Here is a 14101-nt window from a genome sequence, read left to right as displayed (position 1 = left end):
AAGAAGGGAAATTAGCTCTTTCCCTCTGATAAGCAGCAAGTCATAAAGCTTTTATAAACACTGCTAGAAACCTTGCCCAATGCTTCCCGACATCTAAAACTCAGAGCAGAGTCAGGACACAAGATGAGACTCAACTAAAAAGAAAACAAAACGAGAAAAGAGTTTGAAGTGAGTCTGAAGATTGTTTTTCACTTAGCCTGAAGAAATAAGAGGGTTAATTCACAAGACATTGAGAAAAGATGCAGTTCATTGAAAAAGGTAACAAAATGTTCCTAGATGTTAAAAACACAGAGATAATGTGGTGACTTATTTTAAAACCCTAAGCATAATAATATGCAAGCTTCTACTCTCTTGGGTCTGGTTGACTGTGCTGTGGAAAGCCTGGCCATTTGACATATGGACTCACATGCTGGGCACCCATTGCACCTGGGTGCAGCTATTTCAAACGCTTCCCTCTGAAGGACAGGAGCATCATTCTTGCTGGAGTTGCAAGCACAGATGTGAAAGTGGTGGCACATATCTTTGGGAGCTAATAGCAGATAGGATATGTAAATTACACCTGAAACAAGCTGATCTAAAATTTTGAACATCTTTGATGGAATGAAAAGTGTTTCTTTATTATTTTGATGACAAAGGCAAACAACTCTCTTGCTCTCACATAGGTGGTAAGCCACCCCTCTGGAGTCCTGGAACTTCACATGAAAAAGCGTGGCTTTAAAATGGCGCCAGGGCAGTACATCTTGGTGCAGTGCCCAGCCATATCTTCGCTGGAGTGGCACCCCTTCACCCTTACCTCTGCCCCCCAGGAAGACTTCTTCAGCGTGCACATCCGGGCATCAGGAGACTGGACGGCAGCGCTACTGGAAGCCTTTGGGGCAGAGGGACAGGCCCTCCAGGAGCCCTGGAGCCTGCCAAGGTTCGTGCCCATTTCTGTCATGTATAAATCACAGTATTATAAAAAGTAAGGTATCTTAATGCATCAACATGCTACCTGATTCAGCAATATCTTTATTAGATGGTGAGTTTGAGACTGTGTTTAAATTTGAGAATGTGTGTAAAAAGTGTAATTTTGTAGACTTCTAGGAGACACACATCTATTCCTGTAAAGAAAAAAAAGACTAATGTTCAGCCAAGAGAGGGTGACCCAGGAAGGAGTTTCTTGCCCAGGTCCTAAAGCATCACCTGGTTACTTCTATGCAGCCTGCAACTCTGGGCATTTTTTTCTATCACAGTCTGAATTTTTTTTTTTTATTATATTTGTAAAGTCGGGTCTTCATAACAAGGATGCTATGTTTCTGTGTCCTCTTCTTATAAAGACCCTAGTCATATTGGATATAAGGGCCCATACCACTCCAGTATGATCTCATCTTAGCTTTATTCATTATGTCTGCAACCCTATTTCTAAATAAGGTCGTGTTCTAAGTACTGAGGTTAGGACTTTAACATATCAATGGGGTACACAACTCAACCCACAGCGTCACTCTATTCAGAAAAGTCTGGGCTCATGCCTGTTATCTCAGCACTTTGGGAAGCCAAGGCGGGCAGATCACTTGAGGTCAGGAGTTTGAGACCAGCCTGGCCAACATGGTGAAACCCCATCTCTACTAAAAATATAAAAATTAGCCAAGTGTGGTGGCATGTGCCTGTAATCCCAGCTATTTGGGTGGCTGAAGCAGGAGAATTGCTTGAACCTGGGAGGCAGAGGTTGCAGTGAGCCGAGATCGTGCCACTGCACTCCAGCCTGGGCGACAGAGTGAGACCTTGTTTCAAAAGAAAAAAAGAAGAAAGAGGAGGAGGAGGAGGAAAGAAAAAGAAAAAGCCTGGGCACATGACAGAAGTCCCAATGTAAATGACCACTCCTTGGCTCTGTTCAGTAAACAATGGCTTCAGGTCAATTCCCACTCTTCATGCAGGCTTACCCAAAAGCATACAAAGCACACATTTGGGGCTCTGGAAGAACAGGGACGACAAAAAAAAATGAGAAAAACATTTTTGGAAGAATTTCATATTTGAAAAGAAGCATCAAGAGATTCCTACTTCTGCCATCCTTGGAGGGTATCAGGAACTACCAAGGAGCAGCCACTGCCGTGAGCACTTTGGTAGGGAGCTCGGTAGAGACACTTCAAATGGAAGTTCCTGAGGGCAGGACATTGTCTTTCCTCCTCGGAATCTCCAGTGCCTACAACAGTGTCTGACATGCAGTGCATACAGAGGAAAGAATTCACAAAAGAATTAATGAAGCCCTGGAGCCAATATGGATTCTTTATCTCATTTAGTTTGACAAATATTTATTGGCGACAAACAAGGCACCACAATAAATTTGAGACACAAAATGTAGTCAGCTTATTGTCCTGCTTTCCCTGTTTTCATAGGCTACTGAGCTGTAACTGCACCCCTGGGCTTGGCTGTATTTGGTGGGTAGGAAGAGTCACAGGCCTCCTTTCAGACACTCGTCCCTGAAAAATGGTATGATGCCAAGCCAAGGAGAAACATCATCTGCTCAAGCCAGAGCCCCAAATCAGATGAGAACACCTGACTATTTTCTTTTTTATAATGGAAAGGAAGCAATGTAATAAAATTTTAAGGTTCAGAGTGCAGTGCAAATGCCTAAAATCAGAAATAAAAGTAGATGCACTGCACAGCACCCCCACTCTCACCAACCCCCCCAGCACACACACACACACACACACACACACACACACACACACACACACGCACGCACACGGCACAGTGTCTAACTGCTTTCTTGGTCCCTGCTCTCCCTTTGGCATCGCCAAGGCAAAAGCTTTCATCCTTTTTGCTACCTGGCTTCTGCCCTGTGTGTATACACTTATCTGCTCTATCAACCACCCTTCCCCTTCGCAAACCAGATAGCATTTCAGCCAGTCCCCCAAGAAGAACTTGGTACTGGTTACTCAGTAGCTGATATGCTTTCTGCCTGTGGAGTGCATCTCCAGCTGCAAGTTCCAACAGGATCCCCAGGGCCTCCCTGGACTCATCTGTTACAACTCCTGCTCCCTCATGGGCTTAGCTCTTCCAGCTTTCTTGTTCACACACACTGAAAATGTAGTCCTCAGTGCCTTTGCCATTGCTGTTCCCTCCCCCTGGAATACTGTTCCTCACATCTCTGCTGGGCAGCTCCTTCTCTTCCTTCAGGTCTCTGTTCAAATGTCTCCTTCTAGTGAGGCCTTTCCTTCCCACTGCACATGAAACAACCCCCAGCAGTCACTCAATCGCCATGATGCCACATGCTGACTTGACTTTTCTTTATAGTACATACCACCACCCGACGTGCTAAATGTTTTCTTGATTGTTTGTTTACTGTCTATCTCTCCACACTAGAATGGAAGCTCTATGAGAAAAGGGGCTTTGTTTGGTTCACTTTACCATCCCCAGGGCCTAGAACAGGCCCTGACTCTCAGTCACTCAGTAAGTCATTATGGGCTCGATAAAAATGAGTTATCATAAACAGAGCTGCTTCCCTCCATTCACTAATTTGTTTTGCCCTCTGCCTCTGTGTGTGTGTAGGCATATGTCTTAGTGGCAAAGCCTTCCAAAAAACTAGAATTTGTTTAAATCTTCAACATACAAAGAATCAGGATGTTATTGGACTTCCTTGGATGATTTTACAGTTCCCCACTGTTTTAATTTTGAATTAAATTGACCATATTGGGGAGAGCACTGTATCTTTTTACTGCTTTGGATCCCAGACAAATTTAATCCAGCCCCTGGAATTCGTGAGTGAGAAGCCCAGGAGGAGAAGCAAGCCCAAAAAAAAGAACAGGGAAACCTCTTCCTCTAAGCCCAAGAAAAGGGGAGAGAATGTGAGCTCTTTCGAAAGACTGGACTTTCTGAAGGAAAACAGAGGAATTTCTCAGAGTTGATGGAGTTTTCAGCAAGTTATCCTTTGCCCAGAGCTGGGGGCCGCCATGTGAGAGGAGCTGGGTTCAAAGACCAACTTTGTGTATGACCTTGGAGAATGTGTGCAACACGCTGCCTCAGTTTCCTCCTCTGTACAATGAAGATGACAGTAATAGTACTCATGGCTTTGTTTAGGATCAAACATAACAGTCCATAAAAACACTTAACATAATACCTAGCACATGGTAAGTGCTCAAAGAATTAGCTACTATTATTATTAGCAAGATAAGAATGGTCACCTACCACAGAGATTGCAATGGAGGTGTTTGTTAGAGGAGTAAATGCAGTCAGTTCAGAAAGATGAGACTGGCACTTAACGGGGTAGGGTGGGGTGCTGCTGAACTACCCAATAAGATCTCACAGGACATGGATGCAGGCAAGACAAATCATTTTCTGAGCCTCATTATTAGAAATGCTGTGTCTAATTCAAGGCAGGGATAGCTGCATAAATGTGATAAACAAGAATTTGTGCAAAGGAAGCTGATTCAGATTTTAAAAATCTGGAGAAATGGAGAAATTTGGGCCCAAAAAAGAACAACTGGGATGTCGTGATAGCTATGTTCAACTATTTAAAGGCCTGAGATGTAAAAAAGGAAAAAGATCTGGAATGTGCTTCTCAGAAAGGCAAAAGATGAGAGTTGTCAGAAGACAGATTTCAGTAAGACATGAGAACAAATTGTCTAATACTTAGAATTGCCCCTAAGTGGAACAAGGTGCCCCGCAGTTTAACATCGGAATATGATCATCTCTCAGGAATGTGGCAGGAGGATTACTGCATTAGCAGGGAACTTAGACTAAACATTTTCTCCTGTAGCTTTGAGTTTCAATTCTAAAGATGTAGAAATTTGTTTATTGTATATTTCTGTGAATTAATTACAAAATTCTTCTTTGGATTTAACTGATACCTTTTTAAATCAGTGTCAAATAAATTCCCAATATGACTCATTATTTTTAATAAATGAACAATAAGATGTTTGAATCTATGGACAGGTTTTTTTTTTCTCTCTTTCTCTCAATTTCCTTTATGTAATTATTTATGGAATAATCTACAGTGGGCTAAGATACTAACCATTTCTGGTTAATGACCTTTTATTTTTATTCTTCCATTTCCATATATCAATATGTAATAAAGCCTTATTAATTAAGATTAACTTGAGGAGAGGTCATTTGAATTATTAGGAAGTCTGGCATATAGAATAATTTAAAATAAACCCAATTGAACTTTCATGAACACATAGTAAAGCTCAAATGGGCCAACCTCCGGTGTCTTCAACAGACACCCCTTAGGGAATGGTTATGAATAACTCAGAAACCTTTTAATTAGCATATCTTTGTTCGTATGTAAATGTGTGCTTTTGGAATAGTTGAGGTTATTTAATACATTCTGCTGACTGAAATATTTTAAACATTCCCTTTACAATTTATTCAACCAATTGTTATTGAACAACTTCATGTCAGGGAGCGCTGGGATTACAGCAGTGAGCAAAGACAGCCCTGACTCCTACTTTCCTAGACCTCACAGCTCTAGACAGACATCAGTCAGATCACGCACACACACCAATAAATTGTAAAATTACAGCTGTGATGAGGACTATAGAGGAGGGAAACATGGAGCTATAAATTATATAAGAGGGGATTTAACCTAATCTGAGGGGTTCGAGAAGGCTTCCACAGGAAAAGAATGATTGGGATAAGACCTACTAGAGGAATAACTACTAATCAACTAAGGAGAGAGGGAAGAAACTGGAGAAGATGCCAGGCACAGTGGCTTATGCCTATAATCCCAGCACTTTGGGAGGCCGAGGCAGGCAGCTTACGAGGTCAAGAGATTGAGACCATCCTGGCCAACATGGTCAAACCCCGCTTCTACTAAAAATACAAAAAAATTAGCTGGGCATAGTGGTGCATGCCTATAGTCCCAGCTACTTGGGAGGCTGAGGCAGGAGAATCACTTGAACCCAGGAGGCAAAGGTTGCAGTAAGTGGAGATTGCATCACTGCACTCCAGCCTGGTGACAGAGCAAGACTCCATCTCAAAAAAAAAAAAAAAAGAAAAGAAACTGGAGAAGATTATTCCAAGGGTAAAGGGTATTGCATGCAAAGGCCCAGTGGCAGTAGGGAGTACTGTGTATTTAATATTTTAGAAATATTAACATCTCACCAGTGTGAGAACCAGTGATGAGAGACGGAAAAGAATTCAGAGGCCAGTCTACATAGGACCATGCTAAGGACCCTCTTATTTATTCAGTGAATATATTTTATCCTTATTAAGAAAAATTTGCTAAGCAAAGAAAAATACCAGTGCTACCCAAGGCCTAATTACCACAGATTTTGAGTCAGTATAATCTAAAATAATGGGTTTTAGAAGTTCCACATAACTGACAAATGACTTCACAATTATATTTATCCCAAATGAATAGCTTCCATTAGACTAAAATTACATAAACCTACTAAGATGTGTGACCAAATGTAAACAGGGAAGAATGACATTAGGAAGAGGAAATAGAAGCCCGCTAAGCTACCTTGATGCTTCCAGATTTTTCCCTCTGATGGCAGCTGGGGTGGAAAGGGAAATAGCTCTTCCAGCAGCCTCAATGATACTTGGAGCCAAAACAAGCTTCTAAGAACTTTAAGGAGAGCATGCCACACAGAAGAGGCCTGAGCTATAGCGAGAGATGTCAGGCTTTGGCCTTCCATGAACAGTGCCTGGGCCAGGACAACCTGGTTGTCTGCCAATAAGGCAGAGCTGAAAATCCTCATGCTAACCCCAGGCTCTCCAAATAGGGCATTTTCAGGCATAGAGTCAACCTCTGCACGCACTGGCAAACACGTCCTATAAAAAGCACCAGCTCCGGATGGTTTTCGGTTCACGAGCAAGGTGTTCTGAAGGTCAAATAAGCTGCATTCTTCTGTGATTCCAGGCTGGCAGTGGACGGGCCCTTTGGAACTGCCCTGACGGATGTATTTCACTACCCAGTGAGTGTGTGCGTTGCCGCGGGGATCGGAGTCACTCCCTTCGCTGCTCTTCTGAAATCTATATGGTACAAATGCAGTGAGGCACAGACCCCGCTGAAGCTGAGCAAGGTATGGAAAAATCATTAGTTCACCCTTCCATGGATTGAAAGGTTCAATGTCCTTATATCTATCATCTGCCGATTCTTGGGGAGGATTTTAATTAACTATGAGGGATAAACTCAAGGATCCTTAACTATACTTATGTTCTTAAAAATCTCCACTCAGTATTACATTTATGAGTAGGGTTATGTCTAATCTTGTTAAAGATGACAAGACATAAATTTTATTGCTTCATTGCCATTACAGGACATGTAATTGCTCATCTCAATAAAATATGGACAGGCTGCAAATGGCTATGTGACTGGGTGGCAGTTCGCAATATTAACAGGCAACCTCTCCTTAGTCTCTTTAGCTTCAGACTATGGTTGCAAGTGTGCAATTCGATGTCTTCCTCTTGTGGACTCAGTCCTAACAAGAAACCACAGTTGGGATTTATTGGCTGGCTTGCTGTGGGGTGGCTATCCCGCTCTGAATCTCCCTTTTGTCATTTCTTGTATGTTTTACAACTAGATGCCTCTAGAATTTCTTTCCCTCCTTTGTCGCATCTAGACACTCCGTCTGATACTTTGACTCTCTTAGGACCAGCAGCAGGCACTAGAGCAATGGTAGTCAAGCAGCCCTGATAACCTAAAGCCTTATGAATGCAGGAGGAGTGAGGATGGCAGGCGAGCTTGGTGCTGGGCCCGGTCCTGCATATCTTCTCTGCTTAACCCTTTGTCCACAGTGTCCTCATCTATCAAAGGGAGATGCTTGACTTAACCACCAGGTCTCAATGTGTAAACCATGGGACATCTATCACCTGACATGATCCACTAAAGAGAATTCTGTAGTCAAAGGAACTTAAGCAACGCTCCTGCAACGTCGCACTCTAGAAGACATTATCCACTAGCCATTAAATAAGTTCTGCGGGGGTGGGGCGCAGTGGCTCATGCCTGTAATCCCAGCACTTTGGGAGACTGAAGTGGGAGGATCACTTGAGGCCAGGAGTTAGACACTAGACCAGCCTGGGCCGCATAGTGAGACATCATCTCTACAAAAAAAATTAGGGAGTTCAAGGCAGTGAGCCATGATCGCACCACTGCACGCCAGCCTGGGCAACAGAGCGAGACTCTGTCTCTAAAAAAAAAGTTCCACAGAAAAGAGCCTCATTCAGTTTTGTTTCATCTATCTTTCCCAAGCTTATTTAGCCACAGAACCTTTCCTCACCTAACACCTATCAAGAAATCGTATTCTGTGAAGCATCCCAGGTGATGCAGGCTAGAAGATCTCTAAACTCGGGTCTCTACCAACTAAGAAATAGGAGTTAGCTATTTCATGAGTTTCCAAGTGACAGGTTCTTGACATACATTTTCTCATTTGAATTTTTTAATCTCCCCAACCACCTTATAAAGTAAGTAACACAAGGCCTGTTTTCCAGGTAAGGAACCTGAAGCTTAGAGAGATTAAATTGATTTTCCTGAAAAGACATGGGTAATCAAAGGCAGAATCAGGATTCAAACTCAGGTTCATCTGACTCTTTCCATGACAAAACCAACACATGGTAGACGTGACCCCCAGCTCCTCCTGCAACCCTAGAGCAATATTGTGGGAAGACCGTGGGATTCCTGCTCATAGAATCGGCATCTGAATTTTGCTGTCGTCAAAGAACATGCCTGATTCAACCCTGACTGAAATACTGCCGGCAGTTCACCTCTCTGAGCTGAGTTTCCTGATCCACATAATGGAGAAATAAGAATCCATATCCAACAGGGAGTTTAAATGCTAAATAAGACAAATAATATGGAAATATTACTATAGAAATGTGTATACAGAAATGTAGACGATTATCTAATGCTGATTATATCAACCAGAGATATACATAGGTTACCAGTACTACTACTGTTGGCCTAGATTTATCAAGCACTGACTACCTCACAGGAAGGGAACCGGGCCTTTTACATGCACTATCTCATGCCATCTTTTCATCACACTTATCATTTTCATTCCCATTTTACAGATGAGAAAACTGAAGCCTGATCACAAAGCTAATAGAAATAATCGAGTCATTTTACTAAATGCTCATCATAGCTCATTGAGATAGGTAATATTCTCAATACTGATGAGGATCCTGACACACAGAGGGCTAAATAATACTAGAACTAGAGTTTGAATCTAGATCCTTCTGGCACCAAAGCTCATCTTCTTTCCTCTACACCATAATATATTTAATAAAGCAAGCAAAACAGTGACTGGGATATTTGGACCTCACAGTGATGCTTTGTTTTGGTTCGTGATGATTTTTCAGCCACCCTAAGTTCTTCCTTCCTTCTTGCTGCCTGCCAAGTAAATCCCACTTAGAGAGGTGGCTCACTGCTTCATGGTTTCCATGACACTAAAAGTCACTTTGTGCTTCACAGGAAGATGGTGGTGGATAGCGTGTCTCACTTTAACACACTCACTAATCCAACTAATATTTCAAGTCCTGCTCAGAGACATGCAAAGTCTCACTCTCATCATATCCGACTCACAATCACCTCCCCCTTCTCTTAACCTCCACCACTCCTTTGCTGCCCTCCTGTTATGTCACATATCTTTCCCGTATTAAGATTCGTGAAATAATCTTATTTTATCTAACAGACTGTGAGTTCCTTGAACATAGCTTCTCTGGATATCTTCATACATATATATATATATACACATATATAATATGTGATAACTATATATAGTAAAAATATTGAATAAATCAATGAGTGAATAAATGTCTACACGTCCAAAAAGAACGAACAATGGCTTCTGTAAACAATTTTCTTTAAAATTTAAGGATGTTAAGATATTGTTTATGTAACCAAAAAAATTGTTCAATGATTTTTACTAAATTCCAATTATTTTACTAGGAATATAAAGGAAAAATCTTATAACAACCCCCCAAAATTTTAAATTCATACAGGAGCCCACAAAATCTTACTTCTGCGTCCTTTCTCAGCATTCCGTTGTCATTCCTGAGCTCTGCTTGTGGCCTTTCTCAAGGCTTTCAGCACTGCAGTCACCACAAAACCATAAAATAGGGACACTGATCTCTATTCCAAGAAACAGAAACTGTAGAGTAAAAAATATAAAAGCAATGTTTTCATCGCTTATAAAAATGTGAAGGACTATTTGGACATGACTCAGCTGAAAATAAGGGCAGAAATAATGTCATATGGGAGAAAGGAAGCTAAAGTGTGGAATCATAAAATAACTTAAAGGTCCTAATCTCCTAGCTTTGCACAGGACTATGAAAGTCAGTATCTGTACTTCCAGCTGAGATGATTTCACCAAAGTCACCCAGCTGGTTCACCACTGAGTCAGGACCTGAGCACGTGTTTCTGATTTCTGCTTCAAAGTTCTTTCACGGAAGAAGTGAGGTTTTCATGCTATTGAAAGTTTAGGCTGAAAATTACACTTCAGATCCAATTCCTTAGCGTCTGCAGGCATGAGAACAGGTTTAGAAAGTTTCTCTCTTTTAAAGCAACTTTGTGTTGGTTTGAGTACAGCTACCATTAGGCTTATGTAACTAATATTTGTCAGGGCTAGCCACATGCTTTTGAGATATAAAGACTACTCCTTCCACTAAACTGTCAGCATCTATATAATTTTTGAAGTGCTGCAGAGCAAAGCAGTATGTATTTATCTAACGGTGTCTTCACAATTTTAAGTCTGGACTATAGTTTTCAGATTGTCCTCTTTTGTAATAAGGAATGAAAGGACAACTCGCATAGGCGCTGAGAGCTGGAATTTTAAGCTTACATGGTTAACTGCGATTAGGTGGGATTTATTTTTCCTCCATGTGTAAAAACACTGGTTGGCATAAGGCATACATTTTTACACACAAAACTCAAGTTGCAAGTCTACAGGAAAAAATGTGCACCAAAGTTTTCTCAATTGTCACCGTTGCAAACTAGAACTTCTTTACCCTTCTCCTCTGCTGCATTATTCTAGAAAACTTCTAAGTAAAATGCGGGAGCATAACCAATAAGACGCCTGCCACTTCCTTAGTGGGAAGCGTCGTAAGTAGTACTTTCCATTTGGAAGCTGATGTCTTAAAATCTCTTTGTTTCTAAGTACCTTTTATTTTGAAAGAGCTGGGAGGGGGCGGGGAGTGGAAGGAGAGTGGGAAGAATGGGCAGGAGTGGATTTCCCAAGAAGGCAAAATAACAAGAAGTATAGTGATGGCTTGCTGTGATGAAAATGGAAAAAAGTTGTAATACATGAAAGATTTTCAACGCAGAAGTAAGAGCCAAACTTCACTGAATTGAAGGCAGCTGACAATGCTGTGCCCCTGTGGGATGAGGGAAGGCTGAGGGTGGTTGAGAATTCTCTGTGATGCAATATGGAGGAAGCTGAATGCTGGGGGGGAAAAATGCCCTCTAGCGATAAAGTTCTCCACCTCCTGCCTAACGGGTATGATTAATTCTACATCACACTCAATTTGTGAAAAGAGCTCTTGAAAAAAAATTAGGATGGTTTGCTTGTGCAAACTGTCAAAATGATGAATGAAATAGGTGTGTATGAATGGGGAGGGAGGGGGAAGATTGCTGACATAAATAGATTGGCTTACACATTTTAGTTCTCCCTAATATCACAGCTGTGCAGTCAGAACTGAGAGAACTGCCAACTGCAAGACGCGGTTCGTTTTCTTAACTGCATATGTAATCTTCAGACTACAATACAATAGATTATACAAAAACTGAGATAATCTCATTTCTTCATAAATTGTCTTCCTTCATCAGCTCCATAATATATAACCATGATAATGGGTATTTATAGTGTGTCCCATGCAAAATGGCCTTTGGGTTCTTAACCTAATATAATAAACAGATAATTCAAATAAAAAGACAGCACAGGCCAGTGGGAACAAGGGAAAGAGGCCAAAAAAGACAAAAAATCCATACTCTACTAAAATATATTAATAAAACAAAGGAGGGCCTGCTCTCTTTTCCAGTGAATGAAAAATGCATTTAATTTAATCTGCTTACTTTGAGAAAGTATTTACTTTCACTTTCCCTCACACTGGAGCTCTGGCGACTCCTGGAATTGATCATCTCTACTAACCACCAAGATTCCTGCCATCAGTTGGCCTCTTTAGGAGGGGCCATTCATGCCTCTCCTGAAGAAACGTATGCTTCTTGTCTTTCCTTGGAGGGCCTCAAAAGGCCTCAGCACCCCACCAGCCCTCACCATTGCTCTGTGTGGAAGTGACCAGTATTAACATGTTTGGTCAATTAATATCTTGGTCTATTAACCACAGATTGCGTGACTACAGTCTTCTTGTAGAAGAGTCCAATGAAATACACAAACATTTAAAAATCTCCCTTCACCTCCCTCCCCAAACTAAACACCTCCCCAACTTTGATCTCTAAGAAACTCACCATTAAACGGTTGAATATGTCTCATTCCATTCCTTTTCTATGCATTTATATGCATATACCTATACACATTCATGCATAAATAGGGGTGTGTGTGTGTAGAAGGAAGAGGAAGTTCAATTTGTTCTATTTTTCATTAAAGCGTCACTTGGGGCACCTTCAGTGTCAATACCTGATGATCTATTTCATTTTGTTTGATGTCTTTAGAGTATTCCATAGTATGGATAAGCCACAATTTATGGAATCATTCTGCTATTAAATAGTGTTTCAGGCCAGGTGTGGTGGCTCACACCTGTAATCTCAGCATTTTGGGAAGCCGAGGTGGGCAGATCACCTGAGGCCAGGAGTTGGAGACCAGCCTGACCAACATGGCAAAACCCCATCTCTACTAAACATACAAAAATTAGTCAAGCGTGGTGTCAGGTGCCTGTAATCCCAGCTACTCGGGAGGCTGAGGCATAAGAATTGCTTGAACCTGGGAGGCGGAAGTTGCAGTGAACTGAGATTGCACCACTGCACTCCAGCCTGGGGGATAGCGCAAGACTCTGTCTCAAAAAAAAGAAAAAAAAAGAATGTTTCAGTTGTCCAACAAGGATTATTAACTGTAATTAGACCAAACGGAGGCCCAAAATAGATCAGTCCTCAGCTACACAGCAAAGTAGCAATATAGTCATGAAATAGTTAACATTGAGGATAATGACATTCAGAAAATGTCTTAAGGATGAAAAATTATTGACAAAGCCTGGTCTTGGCCTTATAATGGTTCACCAGAAAAACATTTTTATAACTGTATCACTTTAAACTAGAAGTTTTACACATTAGATAGGCTTATCATGAAGAAGAAATATTTCTTCTTTTATTTCTTCTTATTTGCTGTTGTATTAATCCAGGATTCCCTTAACAAAAACAAAATAAAAACCAGGACACTAAGAGTGATCATTTATTGAGGAGGTAATATATTTTCTAAACACCAATCTTTATCATTTCACAGACAGAAATTCTCCTTTTGGAAAATGATCCTGATTCCCCTCTAAGCGGAGTTTCTGTCATCCTGCTGGTTTCAAGCTTCTGTCTGTTCTGTTCTTTCTTTTGCACAGTGTGGGGTACAGAGGCCTGCTGCCCAGCAGGAGGCAGGTGGCACTGCAAGCCACTGCCCTTCTCCTTGAGGAGGCGATGGTCAAGGTGGGCCCCTGGCTCCCTGTAAAATGCCTCTAGGTGAGTTTAGCACACACCGAGTCTGGTGAGGGACTTCCCCTTCATGGAGCACGTCTTCATGATGAATGCTGAGATTCTGGTTCTGACACTGGTGCTAGAGGTCAAGTTTGGCTTCACTTCTCAGTGACCAGGAGTGACCAATGGGAACACACGCCAAGCAAGGTGCATGTCCCTCTTTGCTCTATAATATATTGTCTTCATTCTTCATTCTCTAAGCTCCTCCAAATGATAAACAAGGATAGTAACAATAGCAGCTAACATCTTCTGAGCACTTACTGTGTCTGCCAGACATTGCGTTAAATGCTTCAGTAAAACATATCCTTTCATCCTCACAATAACCTCAGGAGCTATTGTTCCGTGTTTACTGCCATTTTACCTATGCAGTAATCTAGGTTCGAGTTAAATAACTTTTGCCCAGTTGCACAAGTTATTTGCAACTTCTACCTGCATGGTGAAGCCAGCAGCAGTCTACGACAGTGGATGGGCCTCACAGGCTCACAACGCTGA

The 14101-nt window shown here is 41.5% G+C and overlaps 1 protein-coding gene across 1 annotated transcript in view; it reads left to right on the top strand.

The window, feature by feature from the left end:
- The window catches only part of NOX3 (NADPH oxidase 3), a 57348-nt gene that overhangs the window by 24410 nt on the left and 18837 nt on the right, over positions 1-14101 (top strand). The window contains exons 9-10 of the mRNA XM_030809882.1: positions 663-916; positions 6842-7004. Of these exons, the coding sequence (XP_030665742.1) occupies positions 663-916; positions 6842-7004 (417 nt within the window). The remainder of the gene's footprint in view (positions 1-662; positions 917-6841; positions 7005-14101) is intronic.

This window comes from Nomascus leucogenys, chromosome 3 (assembly GCF_006542625.1).
Source record: "Nomascus leucogenys isolate Asia chromosome 3, Asia_NLE_v1, whole genome shotgun sequence".
NCBI lineage: Eukaryota > Metazoa > Chordata > Mammalia > Primates > Hylobatidae > Nomascus > Nomascus leucogenys.
Note: the sequence above shows the minus strand (reverse complement) of the source record. Positions and strands in the feature narration are given on the sequence as shown.